The sequence below is a fragment of the Podarcis erhardii genome (genome assembly GCF_964252035.2).
Source record: "Podarcis erhardii genome assembly, chromosome: 17".
In the NCBI taxonomy this organism is placed as follows: domain Eukaryota; kingdom Metazoa; phylum Chordata; class Lepidosauria; order Squamata; family Lacertidae; genus Podarcis; species Podarcis erhardii.
In genome coordinates, this window is record NC_138515.1 from 4,982,657 (window position 1) to 5,008,605 (window position 25,949).

A 25,949-nucleotide genomic window follows, 5' to 3' on the forward strand; every position below is an offset into this window, starting at 1 on the left:
GCCTTAACAGCATCGTTTGAACTGAGTAGCAGTCTCCTTATTCAGCACCAGGGGTGGAATTCAGCATCACTCTCTTCCTCTTATTCCATCTGTGCAAGCATTTCAGTTTGCAGGACAGAATGACATCCCGCCCCCCCCAAAAAAAAAACCCTTCCCCCATGCTCTGCTCTGGAGGATCTTCTGACCAGCACCCTGAGCCAAAAGCTCTTCCATGGAGGCCAGTGGGGGTGGAGGAAGAGGAAAGCCCTATAGAGCAAGCAGAAGTCTTAGCACAACACTTTCGCTGACAGGGTCTGGTTAGGTGAATGGCACCACCAAAGTCCCACCAGCTTATGACATCCAGCTTAGTGTGGCTTTAAAAACAGAGAGAAAAACTCTTTATATACACTCATAACTGAATTCCCCACACGACACAATGAGGAAACAGGTACTACAGTAGCTATAGAAAATGGTCATTGCTGGTTTATTTGTTTAGAAGCCTCTAGTACTGGTAGTGGGAATGTTTAAACATACAAAGTAAAAGGACAGAAGGCGCAATCTGGGTCATCTCTGAGGATGTAGAATCCACAACAGGAAAACCAGCCCCTTCCCTCAGCCTGAAATTCTATCCCTTTCATCTCCTTAATCAGACTCAACCTTTTGTTAATGGAACCCAGTTCTACTCCTTTTAAGATCTACGACCACTTGCCCTAATCTCATTTTTGCAACTTCCTCTGTGCTCGGTCCTCTTGCTTCTTACACACACTGGAATACCACTACGGCGTCTGGTTTACATTGAACACTCACTCCTGTTACCCTCATTTCCAGCTCAAAAAGGTCCCAGCCTAGAAACTACCCATATTTCCTCCTACCCAGTGACAACCTCCAGTAAGGCAGCTCTTCTCAGTTTCAAAGGGTGAAATTCAACATCATGCTAAGATGATTGTTCCTTTTTGGCTTGCCAGATGGAGCAATCCCCCACCCACTGTTCCAGAAGTTCTCCCGACCTCCCCAGAGCCAATTTCATGGGACGTGCGGATGAGATGAAGAGAAGCCCCATACTAGAAATGAAGGGTCGGGCACTGGGCTTCTGTGGACAGGCCTCATTAGTTAAATCCCACCCAAAATTACACTTTCTGAAGGACAGACGTCTGGTATTCCATTTTCCAGCACAGACTTCAGACTATGCTGTGATTCTAAAGTGCGGGAGAGACGCAAGGCCCTCTAGAAGCTGTTAGATTTAAACTGCCATCAGCTGCAGCCAGGATGGCCAATGATCAGGGGACGACAGCAGGTAGAATCTAATAACTTCTTAGAGGGGCACAAGTTACCCTAAAAAGCCGTAAAAGCTTGGTGCTTTTAGATAATATTTTGAGACAGCTACTCCTGGGTGAGCACTTCTGTTTTGAGGGGGTTCATTCACACAGTGGTGAGGCTAATACTGGAGCCCAAATGATTGTCTCTGCAGCAATTGCGGCCACACTTTTACACCCAACAAAGAGTTGGGTCATACAGAAGCCTGCTTCCAGTATTTTAAAAAAACTAGTGGATTCAATAAACAGTACAGTCTCATTTGCTCTCTGTTTCTCCTAATGTCCATTTGGTATGCAAAAAGTTTTTGAGTATATAAAAAAAACTTGATTATAGCTTCATTTATATTAAAAAAAACAAACGGGGTGACAATTAAATGCTGTGTGGCAGTAATGTACCCTTAAATGCAACCACATGAGCAAGAACATTATTTCACAAAATTTTCCGCCTCTGCACCCCACTCCCTTTCTTTGCCCACAAAGAAGTCACAAGGGACAAAAATCAAGTTTTTCTGCGGTCAGGTCAGAACTGAAGGAAAGAGACGAAGAAAAAAAAATTAAAAGTGGTAGTTTTGATAAAACATTGAATCTGCCGACTTAAACAAGAAAGGGTGAGAGTTACGAATAAAAAACATCCGATAACTATATAAAATAAACCTAACTTTTTTTAAAGGGGAGAATGCCTCTAAATTATGCAAAGCAAGGAGGCCACTTTCTCCTCCTCTCCCACCTTAATTGCCCCAAATTATATACAGCAAAGGCGCAAGAATGCAAACTGAGGGTTGGAGTGGATGAACTGAGGTTTGTGGCTATACGCTCCTCACACAGTGTTAAAGAAACGCCCTACTAACGTTTAAAACGGCAGGTTTAGGGAAATGCAAAAATCCACTATTCCCAGAGTTTCTGAAGCTTGGGTCCAGAAGGCTTAGGGCCCCTCACTTTGTGATGGGATACCCTATTTCTCCTGCTCCAGGGGAGGAGTGGTACTATGTGGCTCTGCAAGCCCTCTTTCCCATGGCCCTCTTGCTAAAGAGGCAGCAGCTCAAGCTCTCCCAAAATATGGAATGTCGGGGAAAGGAAGGGGCACAGCCTATAGCAGTAGAGGGGAGAAGCCTCCAAGATTTGAGGGAGAGGAATACTCAAGAGCAGGAGCAGGGCACGGTGAGTAAGGGCGGGAGCCTTCTCCGGCTCCTCTTCCACTGCCCAAAAATCCCAAGCGCTGCCATCACGAATCATCTTCCATGCTGAAACTGGAGCGGCGGCTGCTGCCCTTAGAGGCGCCAGGCGAGACGGAGGAGAGGAGCGGATCAGAGGCACCCAGCGGGGACAGAGCGGTCCCATCGTCCATGAGAACATCCTGCAGGGTTCCCCCGTCGGAGCCCAGAGCAAGGCCCAGCCCCAGTTCCTCTGCCGTGAAGGGCAGGTCCAGGGACTCTGCAAAGGAAGGAACCGGGTCTCCTCCCAAGGGCTGAGTCAGAAGCCCCTGTGCGGAAGTCAAGGGCAGCCCGTGCATCTGCACCTGCAGTTCCAGCTCCTGGGGAAGAGACCAGAGACGGGAGAGTGAGACCCAGCTGCAAGCCTGAACTACACCTTCTGAATCCCGCCCCACCCCTGCCCCCTCCTGAGAATGGCACCCGCTTCCTCTACCTGCACTCGCAGCTGCAGGCTGCGGTTGGCCTGTTCCAACTTGCGCTGCCGGAGTTCCATCTCTTTCGAGTGCTGCTGCTCTTTCTGCAGCTTCCGGATGTAATCCACCGAGGCTTTGAGGATGGTTCCCTTGTTCCAGCGCATCTCCCTAGGGAGGAGGGAGAAGAGGAGCTCATCACCTGGGCAAGCAAGGTCCGTGCATTCCTTTTTCTTTCTTTTTAATTTTGTTTATTTATTAAAGTTCTTACATTACAGATGTAAATGTAAACATTATCCTATTACATCGCAAGGCTTATTATACTGTACTATAATTTTCAACATGTATACAGTGGTACCTCTGGATACGAACGGGATCCGTTCCGGAGCCCCGTTCGCATCCTGAAGTAAACGTAAGACGCGACCGTGCATCTGTATGTGCATGGGTCGCATTTCGCCGCTTCTGTGCATGCGCATGATGTCATTTTTGAGTGTCTGCGCATGCGCGAGTGGTGAAACCCAGAAGTAACGTGCTCCGTTACTTCCGGGTCGCCGTGGAGAACAACCCGAAAATACTTAACTTGAAGCTACTTCAACCCAAGGTACAGTGGTGCCTCGCAAGACGAAATTAATCCATTCCGTGAGGCTCTTCGTATAGCGGTTTTTTCGTCTTGCGAAGCAAGCCCATTGACAGCTTAGCGGATTAGCGCTATTAGCGGTTTAGCGGCTTTTAGCGACCAGCTGTTAAGCGGCTTATCAGCGGATCAGCTGATAAGCAGCTTAGGGCTTAGGGAAAGGGGGGGAAAGGGGGGGGACCACAGGAACTCGCAAGACATTTTCGTCTTGCAAAGCAAGCCCATAGGGAAATTCGTTTTGCAAAGTGCCTCCAAAACGGAAAACCCTTTCGTCTAGCGGGTTTTCCGTCTTGCGAGGCATTCGTCTTGCGGGGCACCACTGTATAACTCTACAAAGTTTATATATTAAAAGGGGGGGGGAGAAAAAACAAGGGCAAAAAACTATTCCAGAATCATATATATATAATTACCAACACTTTGGACTTCCTGTCTATCCCGTTGCATATTCCTTTTTTACAAATAAATGTACTCTTATTTTTGTATATTTCTTTACATTTTATCTAATATATTCCTATATCAATATGTACCCTTGGTCTTATTTCTCAACTCAGTCTCTCGCCAACGTCAATCGAATGCTAGGACAGATAGCGAACCTTTACTGTATTTTTGAACATATATCTTATATCTATCCCACTTTTTGTTTTTGTTATATCTATCCCATAAATTTTTGTTTTGAATTGCCTCTCAGGCTATTTGTCAACTGCCCCATTTCAGCAAATTCTTGTAGCTTGTTATGCCAATCCGTTATTGTCAGGACTTCTTCCTTCCACCCCTTTGCCACCAAAGTCCGAGCTGCAGCCGTTGAATACCTCCCTAAAGGTATTTGGGATGTCCCTGCCAACAATACTTAACAGAAATGCCTCTGGTCTTTTTAGAAATGCTTCCAAACATTTTTTTAAACTCATCATAAATTAAGGTCCGTGCGTTCCAATACATACATACACACTAATAAGAATTGCCGGGCCAAGGTTGAGTCCAGCATCCGGTTGCGTCCAGCATCCTGCTTCCAACAGCAGGCCAGCCAGATGCCCCATGGCACTCGCAAGCAGGGCACATAAAGGATGGCAGCCCTAGAATCTGCAGCCCTAGTTATCATGGCTAGTGGACTAAGTAATGTAAAATGTTGCTGTGTGTATATGGCTGGCTGGCTGGCAGGCTCCCTACCCACTGCCAGGATACTCCATTCATTCCTTCCTTCCTTCTCTCCCCCTGCCAGTCAGTCAGTTTCCATGACCACTGGGCATACCAAGCTCTCACTGGTTTGTTTTCTGAGTTTTTCCTTTCCCTGCCACCCAAGGGATTTTATCCTAAAGATTTTGGAGCTTCTGCCACTTTGGGGTTGCACCAAGCCTGCTGACACCTCCCCACTTCTATGCAGACGGTATCATTCTGGCTACATATGGAGAGGCATTCATAGAATGAATCCTTCTTGAGTATACAGACATATATACAATATATTCTACTCTGCACTGTATACACTGGTAAGATATAGCTCAAAGGACAAAAAAATCTTTCCACCCAAACTATCAGTACTGAAGACACATTTAGAATACAACAGCAGTTAGAAGGTGGATGAATGCACTGCCACCAGCCTGGTGCCCCCCTCCCCAATATTTTGGATTACAACTCCCATCTGCCCCAGTGAACACAGCTCATGGTGGCTTAGGGCCCTCGTATTTACGGGCCCACCTCTCCTGGTCTGCCCCACAGAGGACCTTAAGGTCCATGAATAACCATAGTTTAGAGGTCCTGGGCCCTAAGGAAGTCAGACTATCCTCCACCAAGGCCAGGGCCTTTTCAGTGATGGCTCCGACCTGGTGGAATTCTCTGTCCTATGAGACTAGGGCCCTTCAGGATTTAACCTCCTTCCGTCGGGCCTATAAGACAGAGCTATTCCGCCTGGCCTTTAATTTGAATTCAGCCTGTTATTTTATTTCCCTTTACTTCCCTCCCCCCTCCTCTTTTATGAAGATTACCCGCTCTGAGACCCCAAAGCTAATTCTCCCCTGGCCTCCTCGCTGGCCCAAGTAGGACCAATTCAGCCAGCTAGCCCTGGGGATTATCTAATGCTTATTTCCCCTAAATTGATTTCTGAATTTTGAATTTTATTGCTATTCATGTTTTCATACTGTATTTTATGCTGCTTTTACAATTACCGTATTTTTCGCCCTATAGGACGCACTTTTTCCCCTCCAAAAATGAAGGGGAAATCTGGATGCGTCCTATGGGGCAAATGCAGGTTTTGGCTGAAGCTTGGAGAGCGAGAGGGGTCGGTGCGCACCGACCCCTCTCGCTCTCCAGGCTTCAGGAAGACATCCGCAGCCTAGGCGGATAGCAGCCTGCTTCCCGGAGCGCCGGGCGCGCTGAAGGCAGAGCACCCGGCGCTTCGGGAACACATCCACATCGTGGGGAGCCCTGCGGGAGTTCCCGCAGGGCTCCCTACGCTGCGGATAGCAGCCTGCCGCCCGGCGCGAAGGGCGCCCTGAAGCAGAGTGCCCCTCGCGCCGGGCAGACATCGGCCAGCCCCACAAGCTTGGGGGACAGCGGGGAGGCGCAGCACCGCCACCCCGCTGTTCCTCGACCTGGTTTGGTTTCCCCGACCTGGTTTGGGGGGGGGAATTTTTTTTCCCTTTATTTCCCCCCCAAAAAACTAGGTGCGTCCTATGGGACGAAAAATATGGTAAGTATTTTAAATTTGTTGTTAGCCGCCCTGAGACCAGTTTTTGAACCGGGAAGGGCGGGGTATAAATAAAAAATTATTCTTATTCTTATTCTTATTCTTATTATTCTTATTATTATTATTAGAGCTGTAGCCCAATACTTCCAGAGGTGCCAGGTTGGCAGAGGGTGGCCTACACTTTCAGGCTTCTCAAGGAAGGGGAACTCACAGCCTTCCTCCACGCATACACCCTATCCAACAGGCCTTTATGTCACGGTGCTGAGCAGTTGTCATTCATCTACTATACTTACGGATCATTCGATTTGGGGATGAGAGTCCCCAGCTCTTTGATACGGTCGTTGATATTGAACCGCCGCCGCCGCTCAACTGCCAAGAGGGAGAGAAACGTAAGTGGCACTAGATATTATTAAAGCACAGCTACTCGTGTTATCTTTTTTGGTTTAAGAAAATAACACACACAAAAAACTCATTTCCACAGCACTTTCCAGAAAGCAAAGCATTTTGCCATTTGATCAACTCATTTAACCCTACAACAGCCCTATAAGGTAGGCTAGGCGAGAATGCGGTACCTTGCCCAAAGCCAGGCAGGTATTTCTCTCTGCCTGGTACACCTCCAAACCTCAAACTATACAGTGGTGCCTCGCAAGACGAAATTAATCCGTTCCGCGAGTCTCTTCGTCTTGCGTTTTTTTCGTCTTGCGAAGCACGGCTATTAGAGGCTTAGCGGCTTTAAGAAAAAGGAAACAAACTCGCAAGAACTCGCAAGACGTTTCGTCTTGAGGAGCAAGCCCATAGGGAAATTCATCTTGCGGAACAACTCAAAAAACGGAAAACTCTTTCGTCTTGCGCGTTTTTTGTCTTGCGAGGCATTCGTCTTGCGGGGCACCACTGTACCTTACTGGCATGAGCCCTGGATTCAGGACTGGGGGTATAATGAAATGCCACACAAGCAGAGAACCAAGTGGAACTGGGCACCAGATTCAGCTTCCCAAGGATCTCAGGTTTCTTTAGAGAGAGAACCCAGGCTTCTAGCCCTTATGGTTGTAAAGATAGGCTTGTAAACATGTAAGAGTGCCGGATTTACGTTTAAGCTAAACAAGCTATAGCTTAGGGCCCACCCTCTTGGGGGCCCCCCAAAAATTGAAAGGGAAAAAAACTGGATGTACATTTCCAAAATACAGTGGTACCTCGGTTTAAGAACTTAATTCATTCCGGAGGTCCATTCTTAATCTGAAGCTGTTTTTAACCTGAAGCACCACTTTAGCTAATGGGGCCTCCAGCTGCCGCCACACCGCCGCTGCATGATTTCTGTTCTCGTCCTGAAGCAAAGTTCTTAACCCGAGATACTATTTCTGGGTTAGTGGAGTCTGTAACCTGAAGCGTCTGAAGTATATGTAACCTGAAGCGCATGTAACCCGAGGTACCACTGTATAAGATAAAACCTACATACTGCAACAGTGTTTTGTGTTGTGTAGGCTCCAATTTGTTATGTGCAAATGGCTTTAGATACCTGTTAGGTCCATAAATTGCCATATAGCATATATTCAACACAAAAAACAGCCACAATTTGTTGTTGACAAAGGACAGCTGGACATATAAAGGGCCCCATTACCTTCAGTAGCTTAGGGCCTCATCAAACCTAAATCCAGCCCCGGCATGTAGGCAGCACCGCTGGTGAAGTCTCAGGTGCCAGGCAGACTGCTCAATAATATTTCCAGTAGTCGGGAATTCAATGCCCTGAGTAGCTCCTCGTTCCTCCCCACCACCATCAACAACATGTGAAGGAGAAGCTGCCTGAAGAGGCTTAATTTCCATAATTATAAAGGTTGCAAGAATCCAGCACCTTTTTGCCACAGAAGCTGGGGGATCTTGGTGCAGGATTTGCTCCTATTGTTGTGCCACAGCCTGTTCCAGTACCACACAAGGTGCTTTTTTTCTCAGTGCTTGTGCAAAATCTAGGCTTATACAGTGGTGCCCCGCAAGACGAATGCCTCGCAAGACAGAAAACCCGTTAGACGAAAGGGTTTTCCGTTTTGGAGGCGCTTCGCAAAACGAATTTCCCTATGGGCTTGCTTCGCAAGACGAAAATGTCTTGCGAGTTCCTGCGGGGGTTTTTCCCTCTCCCCCCCCCCTTTTCCTAAGCCCTAAGCCGCTTATCAGCTGATCCACTGATAAGCCGCTTAACAGCTGATCCGCTAAAAGCCGCTAAACCGCTAATAGCGCTAATCCGCTAAGGTGTCAATGGGCTTGCTTTGCAAGACGAAAAAACCGCTATTCGAAGAGCCTCACGGAACGGATTCATTTCGTCTTGCGAGGCACCACTGTACATGGTCACAAATGCAGCTCAGATACAGGACCCAAATGGTGTGTTGGTACATCACACAAAATGTTTGGGGAAATGCAGTGGGGAGAGAAGAGAGCGAAGTTACAATGGCCGCTACCAAACAAGTTGAGTCAGACAATCCTGTTCTGAACCCATCAGATTAGCCCAGGGCATACTCTGTTAACTGGCTCAGCCCGTTTGCACACTCCTACCTGATCAGGTCCACAAGCCTAGCAGCCGGGCACTTCTACTTCCTCTCCCAACACTGCTTTGAGTGGTGTCAACCAACCATCCCTCATTCCCCGCCCCGCTTTTGGATCAATCCAACAGGACCAACCAGTTTAGCATCGAAACCTCCAAACATACACCTTGGTTAACACCACCACAAATTTCCTCTTGCCCTTTGCTTTAAAACAATACAGTGGTACCTCGGGTTACATACGCTTCAGGTTACATATGCTTCAGGTTACATACGCTTCAGGTTACAGACTCTGCTAACCCAGAAATAGTGCTTCAGGTTAAGAACTTTGCTTCAGGATGAGAACAGAAATCGTGCTCCGGCAGCGCAGCAGCAGCAGGAGGCCCCATTAGCTAAAGTGCTTCAGTTTAAGAACAGTTTCAGGTTAAGTACGGACTTAAGACTTAACCCGAGGTACCACTGTAATAGGTAACACAAAATTTAAAATATGCGTTCAAGTTTGGTAGGTTAAAATGCATCAGTGGACCAAAGGCATTCGAGTAACTAACACCCCAAAACAGTAGAATGTACTGCAGGGGTCAGCAACCTTTTTCAGCAGGGGACCGGTCCACAGACCTTGTGGGAGACCGGACTATATTTTGAAAAAAAATAATGAACAAATTCCTGTGTCCCACAAATAACCCAGAGATGCATTTTAAATAAAAGGGCACATTCTACTCATGTAAAACCACGCTGATTCCCACACCATCCGCGGGCCAGATTGAGGAGGCGAATGGGCCGGATCCAGCCCCTGGGCCTTACTTTGCCTACCATGGTGTACTGTATCAACTCTAGCTTAGCCCCAAAATTCTACCCTCCTAGGATAGCTCAGTTGATAGAGCATGAGTCTCTTAATCTCAGGGTTGCTGGCCAAAAAGATTCCTGCATTGCAGGGGGTTGGGCTAATGAACCTTTTGGTCCCTTCCAACTCTACAGTTCTATGATTCTATGGCAACTCCCCTCATCTCTGAACTTTGGCCATGCTGGTTGGTGATGAGACTGATCCTCTGTCGGGGACCCTGGGGGAGCTGCCGTCAATCAAAGCAGACTATGCAAACTGTCTTGAGTCAGTATAAGGCCCCTTTCTATGTACCTACAAGCTTCTCCGCCCAAGTATGCAATGCTTAAAGGTAAAGGGACCCCTGACCATTAGGTCCAGTCGTGACCGACTCTGGGGTTGCGGCGCTCATCTCGCTTTATTGGCCGAGGGAGCCGGCGTACAGCTTCCGGACCATATGACCAGCATGACTAAGCCGCTTCAGGTGAACCAAAGCAGCGCATGGAAATGCCGTTTACCTTCCCGACGGAGTGGTACCTATTTATCTACTTGCACTTTGATGTGCTTTTCAACTGCTAGGTTGGCAGGAGCAGGGACCGAGCAACAGGAGCTCACCCTGTCGTGGGGATTCAAACCACCGACCTTCTGATCGGCAAGTCCTAGGCTCTGTGGTTTAACCCACAGCGCCACCCGCGTCCCCATGCTATGCTTAGGTTTCGAAATAACAAATAGATAACTAAATACTCTCCTGCCGTCACCAAGGTATACAGCACTCCTTATCCTCAGAACAGGCCCACTGAAATTTGCAGGCATGAATAACTTTGCATCCATTAATTTCGGCAGCACTTAAGTGGGACACAACGCAATATCGCTTTAAACATTTTTAAGATGGCTTTTTCACCAGAAAACGGTACTCACTCAGATTATGGTTGTCTTTCTTCTGCCTTTCCTTCAGGAATGCTTTGGCTTCATTTTCTGCTAAGGAAGACACACAAGCCACAAAAATGATGGTCAGGGATGACTCTGAAGTCGCTACCCCTTCCCAGCCATACAGCTTCTTGCTTCTGCTGAGCCCTGATGGTTTGGAAGGCAAGAACCCCCAGTACCTGACATCTCTCTCTTGATATTGGGCAGGTCAGCCGGGCAGGAGTTGCTAACCGTCACAGCTGGCTCCATCATTCCTGGGTTGTTGTACACATCCAGGAGGTTTCCAGAGACTGGCAGCTGCACATAATCATAGGAAGAGTTCAACTTACTTTCACATAGATAAGACTGGCCCAAGTGAGAAGTGGGCAAGGTCTCCAGGCCACAGGGCTCTGACACCACCTTGGCAGCTCTCTGGTCTTCGGTGTATTACAATTCATCCAACAGCGCTGCACACAAGCTGGCTCCAGGTCCCTTTGGGGATTTGGTTAAAACAAGAGATACGCTACCGCGATTAACAAAAGAGAAATTTATTCAGCAACAGCAGCTTCTCGTTTTTATCAGAGCTGCTGACGAAAGCAGAAGCTGAAAAGTTTCTCTGCATAAGTAAGATTTATTAACTTCAACCCATTAATGCAACAGAGGAGATTAAATCAATGAACTGTTTTTTTTAAAAAAAATTATAATCAGTTGACAGCCCTATAAGTTGTGCTAGCTATGGCTGAAAATTCTGATCCATTTTAAATTCCACTTCCCCCCACAATCACGCCTCTGCCGAGAACCCACAAAAAAGGCTACTCACAGTGCTGGGCATCTGTAGGCCTCCGTAGTTAAGGATTTCATCATTGTAGCTGGATTCCAGGCTGATGATCTCATCAATTACATCATCAATCTAATTTTTAAAAGGGAAGCAGTTAAACCTGAGATAAGAGACCTTAATCAGAAGTCTTTATAAAAGCAAGGAGGGAGGGACAAACGAAAGGTAATTGAGGCAGAGTTTTACTCACCTCTTTCTCAGAGCTGGAGCCAATGTTCAGCATAGCCATGGGGCTATTGGGGGCACTGCCAGGACCCCCTGCCACTCCCGGCTGCTTGGCCAAACCATGTTGTGGCTCAGGAGCAGAGGCAGCCTGTGGGGAGCAGGTGGGGGCCCCCGGACTTGTCCCAGCTACAGCCTGTGTTGCTATCTTGCTCCCCATGGCAGTGGAGAGGTACTGCTTCAGCTGTTGCCTCTGCGCCTGTTGAATGTGATACTTGGTGGGGTTCTCCAGGTGGGTCTGGACCTAAGCTCAGAGGTGAGAAGAGAAGGGCCATTAGCCACAGGAAAAAGAACGCCAGCCAGCCAGAACTCAAGCGACTGAAGCCCAACCTCTGCACTTACGAGGAAGAAGGGATCATTTCGAAGAATAAGGAGCAACTGAGGGGCAGCCTATGTGCTTGCCAGACGTTCTGGACTATCCCTGCCTTAGAGCATGCTGCTGACTCTTCCATGGGATCCTTCTGCCCATCCCTTGAGCCAGGCTGAGCTCAAAGCGATGAGGAGAGTTATAGCCCAAAGCATTGCGAGGTGCACCATGTTGATAAAGTAAAGGTAAAGGGTAAAGGGACCATTAGGTCCAGCCGTGACAGACTCTGGGGTTGCGGCGCTCATCTCACTTTATTGGCCGAGGGAGCCAGCGTACAGCTTCTGGGTCATGGGGCCAGCAAGACTAAGCCGCTTCTGGCAAAGCAGAGCAGTGCATGGAAACGCCATTTACCTTCCCGCCGGAGCGGTACCTATTTATCTCCTTGTACTTTGACATGCTTTCGAACTGCTAGGTTGGCAGGAGCAGGGACCGAGCAACGGGAGTTTACGCTGTTGTGGGGATTCGAACCGCCAACCTTCTGATCTGCAAGTCCTAGGCTCTGTGGTTTAACCCACAGCGCCACCCGCGTCCCTTATAGCATGTTGATAGCAAACCCCAAAGAGTACCTCAGCTGGCTTGAGATCCTAGAGATAGTCACGCTCAACAGCAATCATAAAAGACACAGATTGTCTAAACCAGTAATTCTTAAAACTGAGCAGCATAAGCATCAGCAGAACGAGCCTAGCCTTGAGTAACAACTGCTGGACATGGATGCAGTCACAAGCAAACGCCGGTGTCAGAGGAAGGCAACTTGGTTATGTTATCTTGGTCATTAAGCAGACGTGAGCTCTCCAAATAAAAGACAGGATGGAAATGTTTTGAAATAAATAATGCATTTAAAGAGAATCAAAGAGGCCAGATCAAGACCCTTCATGTCACGGGGCAGAACCACTGACCCACCAAGCCCACCAGCTCTGCTGACCGAGCTTCTTCCCGTACTGATCTACCTAAACCAGAGGCCACCAATGTCATGGCACTGGGCATGGTGCCCGTGAAGCCTCAGAGACCCCCTTCCCTATGTAATCCTCATAGAACTCTAGCCCAATGGTTGCCATTAATCTGATTCTGAATTGATTTTAGAATGTATTTTAATTAATTGATTGTGATTTTATGTAAACTGTGCTATTTTTATTGTTGTTAGCCGCTCTGAGCCCGGCTTTGGCTGGGGAGGGAGGGATATTATTAATAATAATAATAATAATAATAATAATAATAATAATAATTATTATTATTATTATTCACCACCTCACCAGCAGTGAGAATTGCTACTTTTTTCTCCCTTGAAATGCACACAGAGCTTAAGGAGGAAGTTGAAAGAGCGACATTCTTTCCCACTTCCTTTTTTCGCCTTTACTGCGCTTTCAAAGGCTCAGATTCTGCTGGATCTGACTTTGGGGAAATCATTTGTGTGTTGGGGGGGTGCACTTTCTCTTTGTTTCTCTGGGTGGGGGCTGATCCAGGGGAGGGGAGAGAGGAGTGACTGGAGAGGGTGGCCCCCACTGAAAAGTTCAAATGTACCCACGGATCTAAACAGTCAATGAGCACTAACCTCAATGGTACCACAAGCACGCAGCAGAAAGACGCTTCAATGATGACTTATACTAGCCAGCTCAAGCCATCAACCATTTCATGGCCATCTTACACTTTTCCCTGTTACAGTGCTGTAGCATCCCACCCCCAAAGAAGAAAATGCCCCCGCCACTAGGCCACCCAGCCCTCCTCCTGCCACACAGTACCTCCGGGCAAGATTAGAGCCGACTGCCAGCCCTCCTGGACTTGCTCCCTCCTTCCGACTCACCTTCAGTACCTCCACAGGAACCTGGGCAGGGGCAGGGCGGGCGAGGGGGCTCATGGAAATGGCGGGCGTGGAAGGCGCCGGGGGCGCCGGAGTGAACTGTGCCGCCTGCTGCTGCTCCCGGCGCTCCTGTTCTTGCGTCTGTGCCCGCATCAGCTGCTGCCGGAGAAGCACGCGGGACGACATGGCGGGAGCCTGAGCTGGGGCACTCGGAGGGCTGCCGGAAGAGAGGAAGGAGAGAGAGAACATTCAGCAGCTATCAAGGAAATCTCACTACAGTCATACCTCAGGTTGAATATGCTTCATGTTGAGCGAATTCAAGTTGCGCTCCGCGGCAACCCGGAAATAACGGAGTGTGTTACTTCCGGGTTTCGCCGCTCGCGCATGCGCATGCGCATGCGCAGATGCTCAAAATGACATCACACGCATGTGCAGAAGCGGCAAAAAGCGACACGTGTGTACACAGACATGCCGTCGCTTGTTACGTTTGCTTCTGGATGCGAATGGGGCTCCGGAACGGATCCCGTTCACATCCCAAGGTACCACTGTACCAGGGTTCTGCACACTCCTGTAATGAAACTACAGTTATACCTCATGTTACGGTTGCTTCATGTTACGTTCTTTCAGGTTACGTCCCGTGGCGACCCGGAAGTACTTCCGGGTTTTGCCGCTCGCGCATGCGCAGAATCACAAAATGACATCATGTGCATGCGCAGAAGTGGCAAATCGCAACCCACGCGTGCACAGACGCTCTGCTGCAGGTTGCGCTCTTTTCATGTTGCGAATGGACCTCCGGAACGGATCCTGTTCACAACCAGAGATACCACCGTAGTGGCAAGATTCCCTGCCCTAGACACAACAGGGACGCAGAACACAACAGGCAGTCGATAGCTGGTGTTACTAACGAAACCTTAGATCAAGCACGTTAGAGAACTATTTTTTAAAAATGTATAAAACTGGGAGGTCAGCCTCAGAGATGGAATAGAAATAAAAACCTACTGAACAGGAGAATTTAATGTCGGATGTCAATAGAATACTTAATGCTGAGATTCTAATCCATTTGAGTGTACATCTTTGTCAGACAACAGTTCTGTAGGTTGGTAAAGTTCTTTTAAAAGAAAAATTTGTTTTCTACATTCTGAGTTCTGCATTGGATTCAGTTAAATGTTAAATATTTGTCTCTATCGCCATCTTGTGTCTCTAAAAAGTTGAAAAAAATGGAGGCCACGGGGGGGGGGAGCTGATGTTCCTGAATTTCATTTGGATAAACGTTAAATTATGCAAGGTTTCCTTTTTTAAATATGAAAAAAAATACATTTTCCCTTCAAGTTCAGGCATGGGGAACCTGTGGCCCACCAGATTTGGCTGAACTGCAACTCCCATCAGGTCTAGAAATTATGGCAAATGGCCAGGGTTGATGGGAGTTGTAGTCCAGCAACTTCTGGAGGGTCACAAGTTCCCCACATCTGCTCATGATTTTTTTCACAAGGAACACGGAGGGTAGAAGCAAGTCGGACCCCTGACAATTGAGTCCAGTTGCGAATGACTCTGGGTTGCAGAGCTCATCTCACTTTAAAGGCCGAGAGAGCCGGCGTTTTTCCGCTTCCAAAGACAGTTTTTCCAGGTCATGTGGCCAGCATAAGCTGCTTCTGACGAAACCAGAGCAGCGCACTGAAACAGCATTTACCTTCCCACCGGAGTGGCACCTATTTATCTACTTGCGCTGTGTGCTTTTGAACTGCTAGGTTGGCAGGAGCAGGGACCAAGCAACGGGAGCTCACCCCATCGCAGGGATTCAAACCGCCGACCTTCTGATCGGCAAGTCCTAGGCTCTGTGGTTTAACCCACAGTGCCACCCACATCCCAGGATTCTCCAGTGAGCAATGCCATCTAAAAACCATGTGAAGCATTGCTTCTCTGACCTGGGCAATGCGTTTCCCAAAGATTGTTCTCAACAGAGTCACCATGGAAATCGTTCTCCCAACAATCTGTCAAACCTTGCAAATCCTCTCTCTCTGTGTTGTTGTTAATTGCTTGCAGGTAGCCTTGAAACCTGCCCTCTAGCACTGACGTCATGGGCAGAACTCAGCTCTCAGTTTAAAGGGGCTCTCCCCTTCTTCTCCTTGCACAGAAGGAACGACTGGAGGAGAGCAGTGTTGAATTCCACATTGTCAATCAACACTGATTCCACTCTTTGGCAAACTTTAAATAATCACACAAGATTCTTTATCTAAAGAATCTTGTGTAAAATTCTAATATTTGCAAGAATATTATTTGTGTGAATGAATTTGTAAAATCATTTTTTAAAAAAATTAAAAAGACTGATTCCAACTCAGCTCTGTTTCTCATGGCTTGTTCCTGTAGAGCTGCTCTTCCAGTAAACGTCAAGGAAATACACAACTATTTGACTTTCTAGAGACATCTGAAGGCAGCCCTGTATCAGGAAGGTTTTACTGTTTGACGTTTATTGTGTTTTTAATATTTTGTTGGGAGCCACCCAGAATGGATGGGGCAACCCAAATCAGATGGGTGGCACATAAATAATAAAATTATTATTATTTATTATTATAATTTCAGATTTCAACAAAGGCTAGAACCTCCAGATACTTTTTAAATGCTCTGGCATTCCTTTATGACCTATGTATCAAAACCATCATTTTCAAGACAACCCTTGTCACAAACATGGCGGATTTAGAACTAGATGATCTGACAAAGTTGATAATATTTACTTGAACTTCGTTATTTTAACTCATGTGCAACTACTCATTCTAAATGCCTCTTTTATATTTTTGTTTTTCATCTTTTAATTTGCCTGTTGTTATAAATGCTCTCTCTCATACACATTATAAAATGAAATAATAAAACTTTACAAAAAATAATAATAATAAAGATCACAAAGTCTAATTTCTTTCCAGCCTACAAAATACCAAGGTATTTGTTTTTTTCATTTTTGTTTTTTAAAAAGAGGAGGTGGTAAATAAGTTATGTGAGTGGGGACTGAACAAGTGCCAGGAGTTTCATTCTAGCTTTAAAAACTAAACACACAATTTCTAAGAATGGGCTTTGTGTTATTGATTTTGTTTATTTATTGGACTTATTACCTGCCCTTGAACCCAGAAGTTCCCGAGGCAGCTGACAACATTTTCATTACAAAAGCAACAAATCAAACAAAACATAGAAACTTGTAAAACTTGTCATGAACCCACAACCCAGCAGAAGAGACTATAAATCAGTTCTATAAATCAGTCACCTCCACAGACCCGAACGAAAAAGTACATCTTGACTTGATGGTGACCTACTGACATGGGGGACCACCGTACATCCAGTGGGAAAGAGTTCCACATCCAGAGTGCTGCAACAGAGACGGCCCTGAGCGCAGAGGCTGATGAGGTCTGTTCAGCCCAGACACTGAGGTCCAGCTCCGAGGGCCTTCTGGCGGTTCCCTCACTGCGAGAAGTGAGGTTACAGGGAACCAGGCAGAGGGCCTTCTCGGTGGTGGCGCCCGCCCTGTGGAACACCCTCCCATCAGATGTCAAGGGAACAAACAACTATCTGACTTTTAGAAGACACCTAAAGGCAGCCCTGTTTAGGGAAGTTTTTAATGTTTAAGGCTGTATTTTAATATTCAGTTGTAGCCACCCAGAGTGGCTGGGGAAACCCAGCCAGGTGGGTGGGATATATATAAATTATTATGAATTATTATTACAGTGATCCATGTGAGATGCACATTCGCAACCTGCAGCATTCGCAACCCGCGTCTGCGCATGCGCGGGTTGCGATTCAGCGCTTCTGCAAATGCACAAAGCGTGATTTAGCGCTTCTGCACATGCGCAAGTGCTGAAACCCGGAAGTAACCCATTCCGGTACTTCCGGGTTTCGGCAGTCCGCAACCCGAAAAAACGCAACCTGAAGCGGTTGTAACCCGAGGTATGACTGCATATCATTATGAATAAGCAGGCCACCTTTGCATATGTAAATTAAACAAGTAATTGTGGGTGCCATTAAAGAACAGGAAATTCCATTAACTATCCATACAGTAACAAAATAAATGAACAAGCTTGGCTGCTTTGTTCATTGTGCTAGGAGTATGTCCTGATCCGTAACATGAACAGAGTACAACATAACTGCAACTGATCTGCAGATCATCAGACTGAAACACCCAGAAATGCAGGATGAGGTTGGTAGGATCCTTAAAATCAGAGCTTCAAGAAAGAGAAAAAGGGCTGGGGGAGAGAGGGAGGAACATTTTCAGGCCCCCTTGGATGTGAGGAAGAAACTCAAAGATATGTGGTCAATTTCTGCTTAATAATTAGCCACAAGAACGGCAGATCCCCGTGATTAAGGGCCTATCTCCACTCACTGGTCATAGTCCTTTTTAACTGCAGCCCCCAACCCTTCTCCTCCAACACACCTAATCTCCCCGCATTGTTCTCTTTCCCTGCTCTGCAACCTACAACTCTGAATCTCTCTCTTTAAGCAGCCCCTGCCTACATCCTGCAAGGAAGAAGTTGTAAAAAAAAATGGCCTACTGGTAAAAACACACACACACAAAAACCACTATGCCAGTTGAAAAACTGTGGCATACCCTCACCCTTGTTGTAAACGAAATATGCCCTTTTTCCCTTATGAGGTATCCAAGAGCCCATATAGAGTCCTTACATGGGTTCCCTATTGGTAGGAGAAAATAACAGAGGCCAACCAGGGAATATTGAGAAGCAAAGCAGCTAGTAAGCCTGATCTTTATTGATCTGTTGCAACAGGGTGCTCCCCTCACACGCAGGAGAAGGAGGAGGACCCCGAACAAAGTTGTGCCCGCCCTTATATAGACATTTTTAAATTCCCTGCCCTGGATCTCCAGACCACCCCTCCATACATCATACAGACATCACAGAAGGGGTGTAACCCAAGACCACCCCCCACAAACATCATACCTACAACACAGAAAAGGTGGTCTACAACAGAAATTTGAATGTTGTTGTTTTTCCTGTCTCCCTGGTTATCTAATAATGCCTTATCTGATTGCCTTTCCTGGCAGTATTTTCCTGGTAGTCTGTCACCCTTTGAAATGGTGATTACTAAATTCCTGTAACATTAGTAAATTCCTGTAATGACCGATGGAGAACCTGCAAAGGACTCTCTAAGGGCTCTTGTGTCCCCCATAAGGGAATAAGGGCAGATTTTCGTTTATTGCAGATTTTCGTTTATTACACTAGGAAGCTAGACTGCTGGTCCACCTAGCTCACTGTTGTCTGCACTGACTGCAAACAGCTTTCGAAGGTTTCAGACATGACTCTACCTACTCCTAGGTCCACCTGGAGATGCCAGGAATTGATGTGGGGAATTCTGCATGCAAAACTGATTCTCTACCTCTGAGCCACTTGCAGATCTTGTGCTCTGAGGAATTGGCTGCAGGAGACAGCAATGGGTTGGCAAAGAAGGGGAATTTCCCAGTCTTGTTTGCTTCCCTCCCCACTGTTTGGATTGCATCAGATGGCTGCCTGCCTCACCAAGTCCAAAGGTGAACATGGGTCAGAGAACAACAGCCAGCTTCTACAGTCAGTGCCTACCAAACCCAGTCCAATTGACAGGCGATCGCCGACTTTTGCTGATGCACACATGGGAAACCCCATGCAAAATGGTCACCGCCTTTAAAAAACCCCAGAAGCCTTCCTTTGGGAATTATAGGGACAGAACTACCCAAACTGTAGAGAAATATATTCATGTATGTGACTACAGTGGCAAGAATGCTACTTGCCCAAAAAAATGGAAAGAAGAAGTCCTAGTGAAAGAAGAATGGATACAAAAACTTATGGAATATGCAGAAATGGCAAAACTTACCAGAAAAATAAGAAATCAAGATAACAAACCTTATAAAAGAATGGAAATATTTATATTGACAAATAAACTGTAATCAGATAAGAACATTGGCAGGATTGTTGCAGTTTTATAAGAGTATATATTTAAAGGAGATGAATAAATGAGTAAATTAAGTTAATTTGGAATATGCAGAAAATATAAAAAAATAAATTTAAAGAACTGCAGGAAGAGGGGGAAGGAAGTCGAGTTTTGAAATGGTAAAATGACTGTAAAATTATTGAAATGTATAAAAAAGAAAATAAATAATACTGTAATAATAATAATAATAATAATAATAAATAATAATAATAGAATGGTCGCTGCCTGTACACCATGCTCAGTGAGACGTTGGTACAGAGAGACTCATAAAAGAACAGAGGACATGGGAGCAGGATAGGAACCTTAGGGAGAAAGTATAAGTCCATAATGCCAGGCCACCAAGGCAAATGGGTGTCCTCACGTGTGCAAGGAAACATCCGGGGTACAAATCCCTCACAACTGTTCCCAAGAACCATTTGGGGCCTTTATGAAAATCCAGTGTTTACCAAGCTACGCTGGAGAAAATGCCCAAGCAGTCTGAATTTAACTTCTGTTTCAAATAAGGAAGCTTCCTTCTAAGTCTCCTGATCAAGGACAAAAAAAATCTAGCTGTGTCGGCAGAAGTCTCGGCCATTTCCTAAACATGTGCATTCCCCTATACAGTGGTACCTTGGTTCTCAAACGCCGAAAACCTGGAAGTAAGTGTTCCAGTTTTCGACCGTTTTTCAGAAGCCGAATGTCCGATGTGGTTGTCAGCTATTGTTTCTGGGGCACCTGCACCAATCAGAAGCTGCACCTTGGTTTTCTAACATTTTGGAAGTCAAACAGACTTCCAGAACAGATTAAATTTGGAGCTTTCAGTTTTTTATATTTAATTTGCGCTTTTGTTTTTTAGGCTTTTTCAGTTAATTTGTTTTTGTGACTGTGTGGAACCCAGTCCAGCTGCTGATAGATTGATTGTGTGACTGCGGAAATGGATAAAAGCCCCCCATCCAAACAATGACTATCATCAGTGCAGGTAAGAAAAAAAATTAATTTTAATTTTTATCATCTACAATACCACCTTATTTATTTTATAGTACAGTACATTGATTACTGCTTTCATTTTATGGATCAATGATCTCATTAGATAGTAAAATTCATGTTAAATTGCTGTTTTAGGGATTGTTGTTTTTAAAGTCTGGAACGGATTAATCTGTTTTGCCTTACTTTCTATGGGAAAGTGCGCCTTGGTTTTGGAATGCTTTGGTTTTGGAACGGATTAAGTTTGAATCTTCAGCAACGGCAGCAATTCTGTCCGGAGACGTGGGCAAGGTAAAGAGCCTGACCTCTCATTATCTTGCCTCTTTTCCTCTCCCTAGGAGGCTGAAGTCCTTAAACGAGCCACCATGCTGCTCTAAGAATCATCCATGCAAAAATAATGGAGGCATCTACACATCCTTTTGCCCCAGGGAGGGGTAGCAGAAGCACCGCAAGGATGCAAACATGAGGAGGTGGGAAAGGATGGTCCCTCTTTGTTTCCCTTGTTCACTTGCGCAACAGCAGTAGATCAAGCAAATCATCCCAACTGACCTCAAGGTGATCTTGGGGTATTCGGAAAGCCTTCCTCTTCTCTCCCCACCGCAGCCCAGAGGCTCTACCCTCAAGCTTACAAGACGGTTCCAAGATGGCGGCCCTCTGGGCTTCTTACCTGACTCCAATGGGCTGGCTCTTCAGTTCGTAGAAGTTGTCACTGCTCAGCGAGAGGATATTCTCCAGGTCAATGTCAGCCACAATCCCAGACTCTGGAAGGAGGGAGTTGAAGCTGTTGGAAGAAAAATACAAAGGACACGGTGTTAGAAAGGAGAGTTCTCTTTGAACTGCAAGGGCTATTATCTCGGACAACAGGCTGAGACACAGACCCAACTCAGCCTCTCTCCGTAGGAGCAGAAAACATGCATTTAACCAGCTTTGCTGAGGAGGCAAAGCTGTGCCCTTTTCTGGAGACATCTGACTTGCCCATGGCCATTCACAATCTTCACAGTGGACTCCTGAAACATGCTCTACATGGGACTGACGTGAAGAAACATTCCTAACATTCAACAGGTGCAGAAATGCCACCACTGGACTGCTACCTGGGCCAGGTCAGTCAGAGCATATTATTCCAGTCTTGTCCAATCTGCACTGATTGACTATTCCTTTCCAGGTTTAAGTTAGGACACTGTTTGTATCTGGAAAGCTGCATCTTAAAAGTACATTAGGGACGGCCTTCTCTTAATATGCTCATCCCACTCACACCCACCTTGTGTCAATGCCAGTGGTCTGCTCTGTGTGTTCCTCACTGACAGAAGTACAGCAGATCTCCAGAAAGAGCAGGGGCGCAGGGTCATGGAATCATAGAATTATAGCGTTGGAAGGGACTAGGGGGTCATCTAGTCCAACCCCCAGCAATGCAGGGTCTTTTCAGTTGTGGCTTCAGACGGAGAGTGTTTTTAGATGCCCTGGCAAACATGGCTTTTTAGAGACCTCTCGACTGCTGCTGCAATGGACCTATGTCTGCCTGCTGCATTTATTATTTTGATGGATTGTGCCTTCTGATTTGCTGCACTCTCGCTGTTTGTTTTGAGAACTGTTGTTCAAATTGTTCATCTTCAGTCTTGGGAGCAAATGTAGATCTTTTGAGGAAGAAAGCCAGAATTCTTGTAGCAACAACTGTTCATGTAGCAGACGGGTGTTCTCCCAAACTGGTGCACCAAAGATGTTCTGGACTACCACTCCCCTCATCCCTGATCCTTGGCCTTGCCTGCTGGGGCTGATGGGAGTTGTAGTCCAAAACAACTGGAATGGGGAAAAGGCTATTGTAAGTATACCAACACTTGCAGTTTCTCTCGACTTCCTTGATGCCATCTTTTACTGCATGTCGCCCACCACAGTCGGCAGTGTAAGCTCAGGTTCCTCCTTTTCCTTCCTTAAATCTCTGTAGATTTCACACAGCAAGGCTGAACCAATGGGAATGTGGAATGCCCACACCTAAGTTTGCGTGGCATATGACAGCAGCCACAGTGGGGCTGTGGCACAGAGATCACCTCCCAAAACTGACTTTATTGCAATTTATCAAGATAAGGCTGGAGCAGACAGGGGAGCAGCGATGCCAGGGCTGTGTGGGCATAACAAAAAGAGTGGAATGGCTGCATCAGTGTGTTCATACGGCCACAGCCCCACGGCTACCTGCTCTGCCCAGTGGGAAGGTATCTCCACAAGCTTTGCCCTACCACCCAGGCCCCTACCAGTGCTGTGGGGATTTGAATGCTGAATGAGGACTTGGGAGACCCAGGTTCAAATTCCCACTCGGCTGTGAAGCTCACTAAAACAGAAAGGCTTTGGTGTGCCAAATATCAGGAAGCGAAAGAGACTTTCACAACTACGGACTGCACAGCATGTCATAATAAAAAGAAAATAGCAGTATTGGGGCTGAACCTGGGGGAAAGGAGTGAGAATCCCACCCACAGAACTAAGAAACATGGGGTTGTTGTGTTTGCAAACCCAGATATAGGGTTAGACCTGGCCTCTCCCAGCCACCTTGTGCCATCTTCCTAACAGGTCTGCTTTTCTTCTACTCTAGCAGGGTAACAGCTCCCCTAAAAAATACCAATGGTGTATTTATGCACAGTGTTTCCAGCAATAACCTCTGGCCTTTCAATAAGGGACAGTAGAGTAACTTTACAGTGCAGTAGAGTAACTTTACAGTTACAGAACTGTAAAGTTTCTAGCTTAAAGCTTTGGAGTTTCTGGCAAAGGGCAAGAATTCAACCAGGGACGTCTTGGTTCTGCCTTGTCTTCCCTCGGCCTCTAGGTTCCTACTCCTTGTGGGATGCATGTACATGGCTGAACACTGCAGAAACCAAGAGGTGTGGCAGACAGTTACACCTATAGTGGTAACAACAGGAATCCTATGTCACCTTTTAAGACTGACAAATTCACAGGTAGCGCAAAATGTAGCAGCCCGTTGCTTGACTGGGGCCAGCAGTACAGTGGTACCTCACAAGATGAAATTAATTCGTTCTGCGAGTTTTTTCGTCTTGCCTTGCGATTTTTTCGTCTTGCGAAGCACGGATTTTGGAAAAGCTTCAATAATCACCAAAGTCTTCAAAAACCTCAAAAAAGGCTACCACACAGCGTGCTATGAGTTGCTCCTCGAAGTCAAGTCGCAACTGCACCCCCTGAATGCACGGTTTTAAGAAAAAGGAAACAAACTTGCAAGACAAAGGAAACAAACTTGCAAGACGTTTTCGTCTTGCGAAGCAAGCCCATAGGGAAATTCATCTTGCGAAGCAACTCAAAAAACAAAAAACTCTTTCGTCTTGCGAGTTTTTCGTCTTACGAGGCATTCGTCTTGCGAGGTACCACTGTATGGAGTATAATATATCATGCCAGTTTTGAAACAGTTACTCTGGGCTACCGGTCAGTTTCTCAGTTCAATCAGAAGTGCTGGTTCCCACCTACAAAAGCCCTAAAGCGTTTGGGACAAGGGTACCTGAATGACCACCTGTTCCCACATGATGGTACCTACATATTGAAATTGCCTCAGAGGCCATAAGCCTACCAGCCAAATCTCAACCTTTTCATATTTACAGTGGTACCTCTAGTTAAGAATTTAATTCGTTCCAGAGGTCCGTTCTTAACCTGAAACAGTTCTTAACCTGAAATACCACTTTAGCTAATGGGGCCTCCCGCCGCTGCTGCACAATTTCTGTTCTCATCCTGAGGTCAAGTTCTTAACCTGAGGTACTACTTCTGGGTTAGCGGAGTCTGTAATCGAAAGTGTTTGTAACCCAAGGTGTTTGTAACTCAAGGTACCACTGTACTTCAAAAGAGTAATCTAGAGGAGTTTGGTAACTCCATTCAATGTACACCAAGCTTGGCACAGATATGGAGTTGGCTAGCTTCCTAGGTTCCCCCTCAGTGTATACATTCCTATTCCAACAGTACCATTGTTATCCATGATGCATCTGATAGCACAGCGACTGTGAGCAGATCCATAAAGCACATCCAACACTGTAGTTCATTAAGGGTGCTGGGAATTGTAGCTTGTGTGGAAAACTACAGTTCCCAGGACTCTGTGGGATAAGCCAAGTGCTTTGAAGGTGCGATGGATGGGCTTTCAATGTATGGTGTTGATCTGCCTTGCAAGCGCCTCGGTTTGCAAAGTGCCTAATTCAATCCCCGCTGCCTGATACCTTGAAGATTTGGTGTCAGCATAGACAATATGGATGGATCCATGTTCTAACTCTATATAAGGCAGATTCTGATGCTCTAATAAGGATGCGGGCCCACATCACAATGCATATATCAGTCTTTTTAACATTTATTAGCTGGCCTTCAGCCTTGGCTCTCAGAGCTGCACACCATGTAGACTGCCAAATACAATAAAACAACAAACTGCAGCAGTAGATTAAAAGTCTGGATTGTTTGGTCTACAGTGTCACTCCTGAAAGCACTACATAAACATTGAAGTATTATTATTAGTCATGTACTACTTGTAAAATTGCTAGTCACACACTACATACAAGGAATGAACAGCCTCAACTACACAAATAATTTCAACACATGCAACCTGCATCAACACAGAGAACCACAGGCCATGCAGCGGTTCCTATGAACACACCCTGTCAACCTTCTGGACCAATAGGCAAATGACCCACAGCATTATCTCCTTCCCAAGTTTCATCTTACCCACTTGTGACAAGAACACTTTTTCTTTTCACACCTCCCATCAACATATATGCACCTCTAGCACAATGTCAAAAGTGTCCGCACTCCTGGAATAAAACAATCTGTACCTGGTCTGTGTAAGTAACCTCAAAAGTTCATCCCACTCGGATTGGGGGTGGCGGAGGAGAGAAAACTGGTACAGTACAGCATAAAACCTGGGGAAGAGGAACCTTCAGGTGCTGTTTTACCAATGTTAGAAACTCAGATATATAAATTTATCACCAAATGGCATTTTAAACCTAGGTTACAGTTGCCATAACAGAATAGGGATGTGCTTGGGGGGGGGGTGAGATTAATTATTATTATTCATTTAATTTCTATTGTTTTGTATGTTTAAGAAAAAAATATCAAAGTGGTTTAAAGGTAAAGGTAAAGGTACCCCTGCCCGTATGGGCCAGTCGTGACCGACTCTGGGGTTGCGTGCCCATCTCGCTTAAGAGGCCGGGAGCCAGCGCTGTCCAGAGACACTTCCAGGTCACGTGGCCAGCGTGGCGAAGCTGCAGCTGGCGAGCCAGCACCAGCGCCGCACACGGAAACGCCGTTTACCTTCCCGCTATAAAGCGGTCCCTATTTATCTACTTGCACTTAGGGGTGCTTTCAAACTGCTAGGTG

General features: G+C 46.2%; 1 protein-coding gene across 2 annotated transcripts in view; it reads right to left on the reverse strand.

Annotated features, from left to right (window-relative positions):
- Positions 1-440: 440 nt before the first annotated feature.
- The window catches only part of TFE3 (transcription factor binding to IGHM enhancer 3), a 35,101-nt gene continuing 9,592 nt past the window's right edge, over positions 441-25,949 (reverse strand). The window contains exons 2-10 of one of the 2 annotated variants that reach the window (XM_081845276.1): positions 21,277-21,390; positions 13,695-13,908; positions 11,498-11,773; positions 11,293-11,382; positions 10,673-10,790; positions 10,485-10,541; positions 6,518-6,593; positions 2,937-3,084; positions 441-2,823 (exon numbers count right to left, since the gene is read on the reverse strand). In XM_081845276.1, the coding sequence (XP_081701402.1) occupies positions 2,515-2,823; positions 2,937-3,084; positions 6,518-6,593; positions 10,485-10,541; positions 10,673-10,790; positions 11,293-11,382; positions 11,498-11,773; positions 13,695-13,908; positions 21,277-21,390 (1,402 nt within the window). In that variant the 3' untranslated portion in view covers positions 441-2,514. Of the gene's footprint in view, positions 2,824-2,936; positions 3,085-6,517; positions 6,594-10,484; positions 10,545-10,672; positions 10,791-11,292; positions 11,383-11,497; positions 11,774-13,694; positions 13,909-21,276; positions 21,391-25,949 lie in introns of both variants that reach the window. The other variant, XM_081845275.1, reaches the window with a different exon arrangement.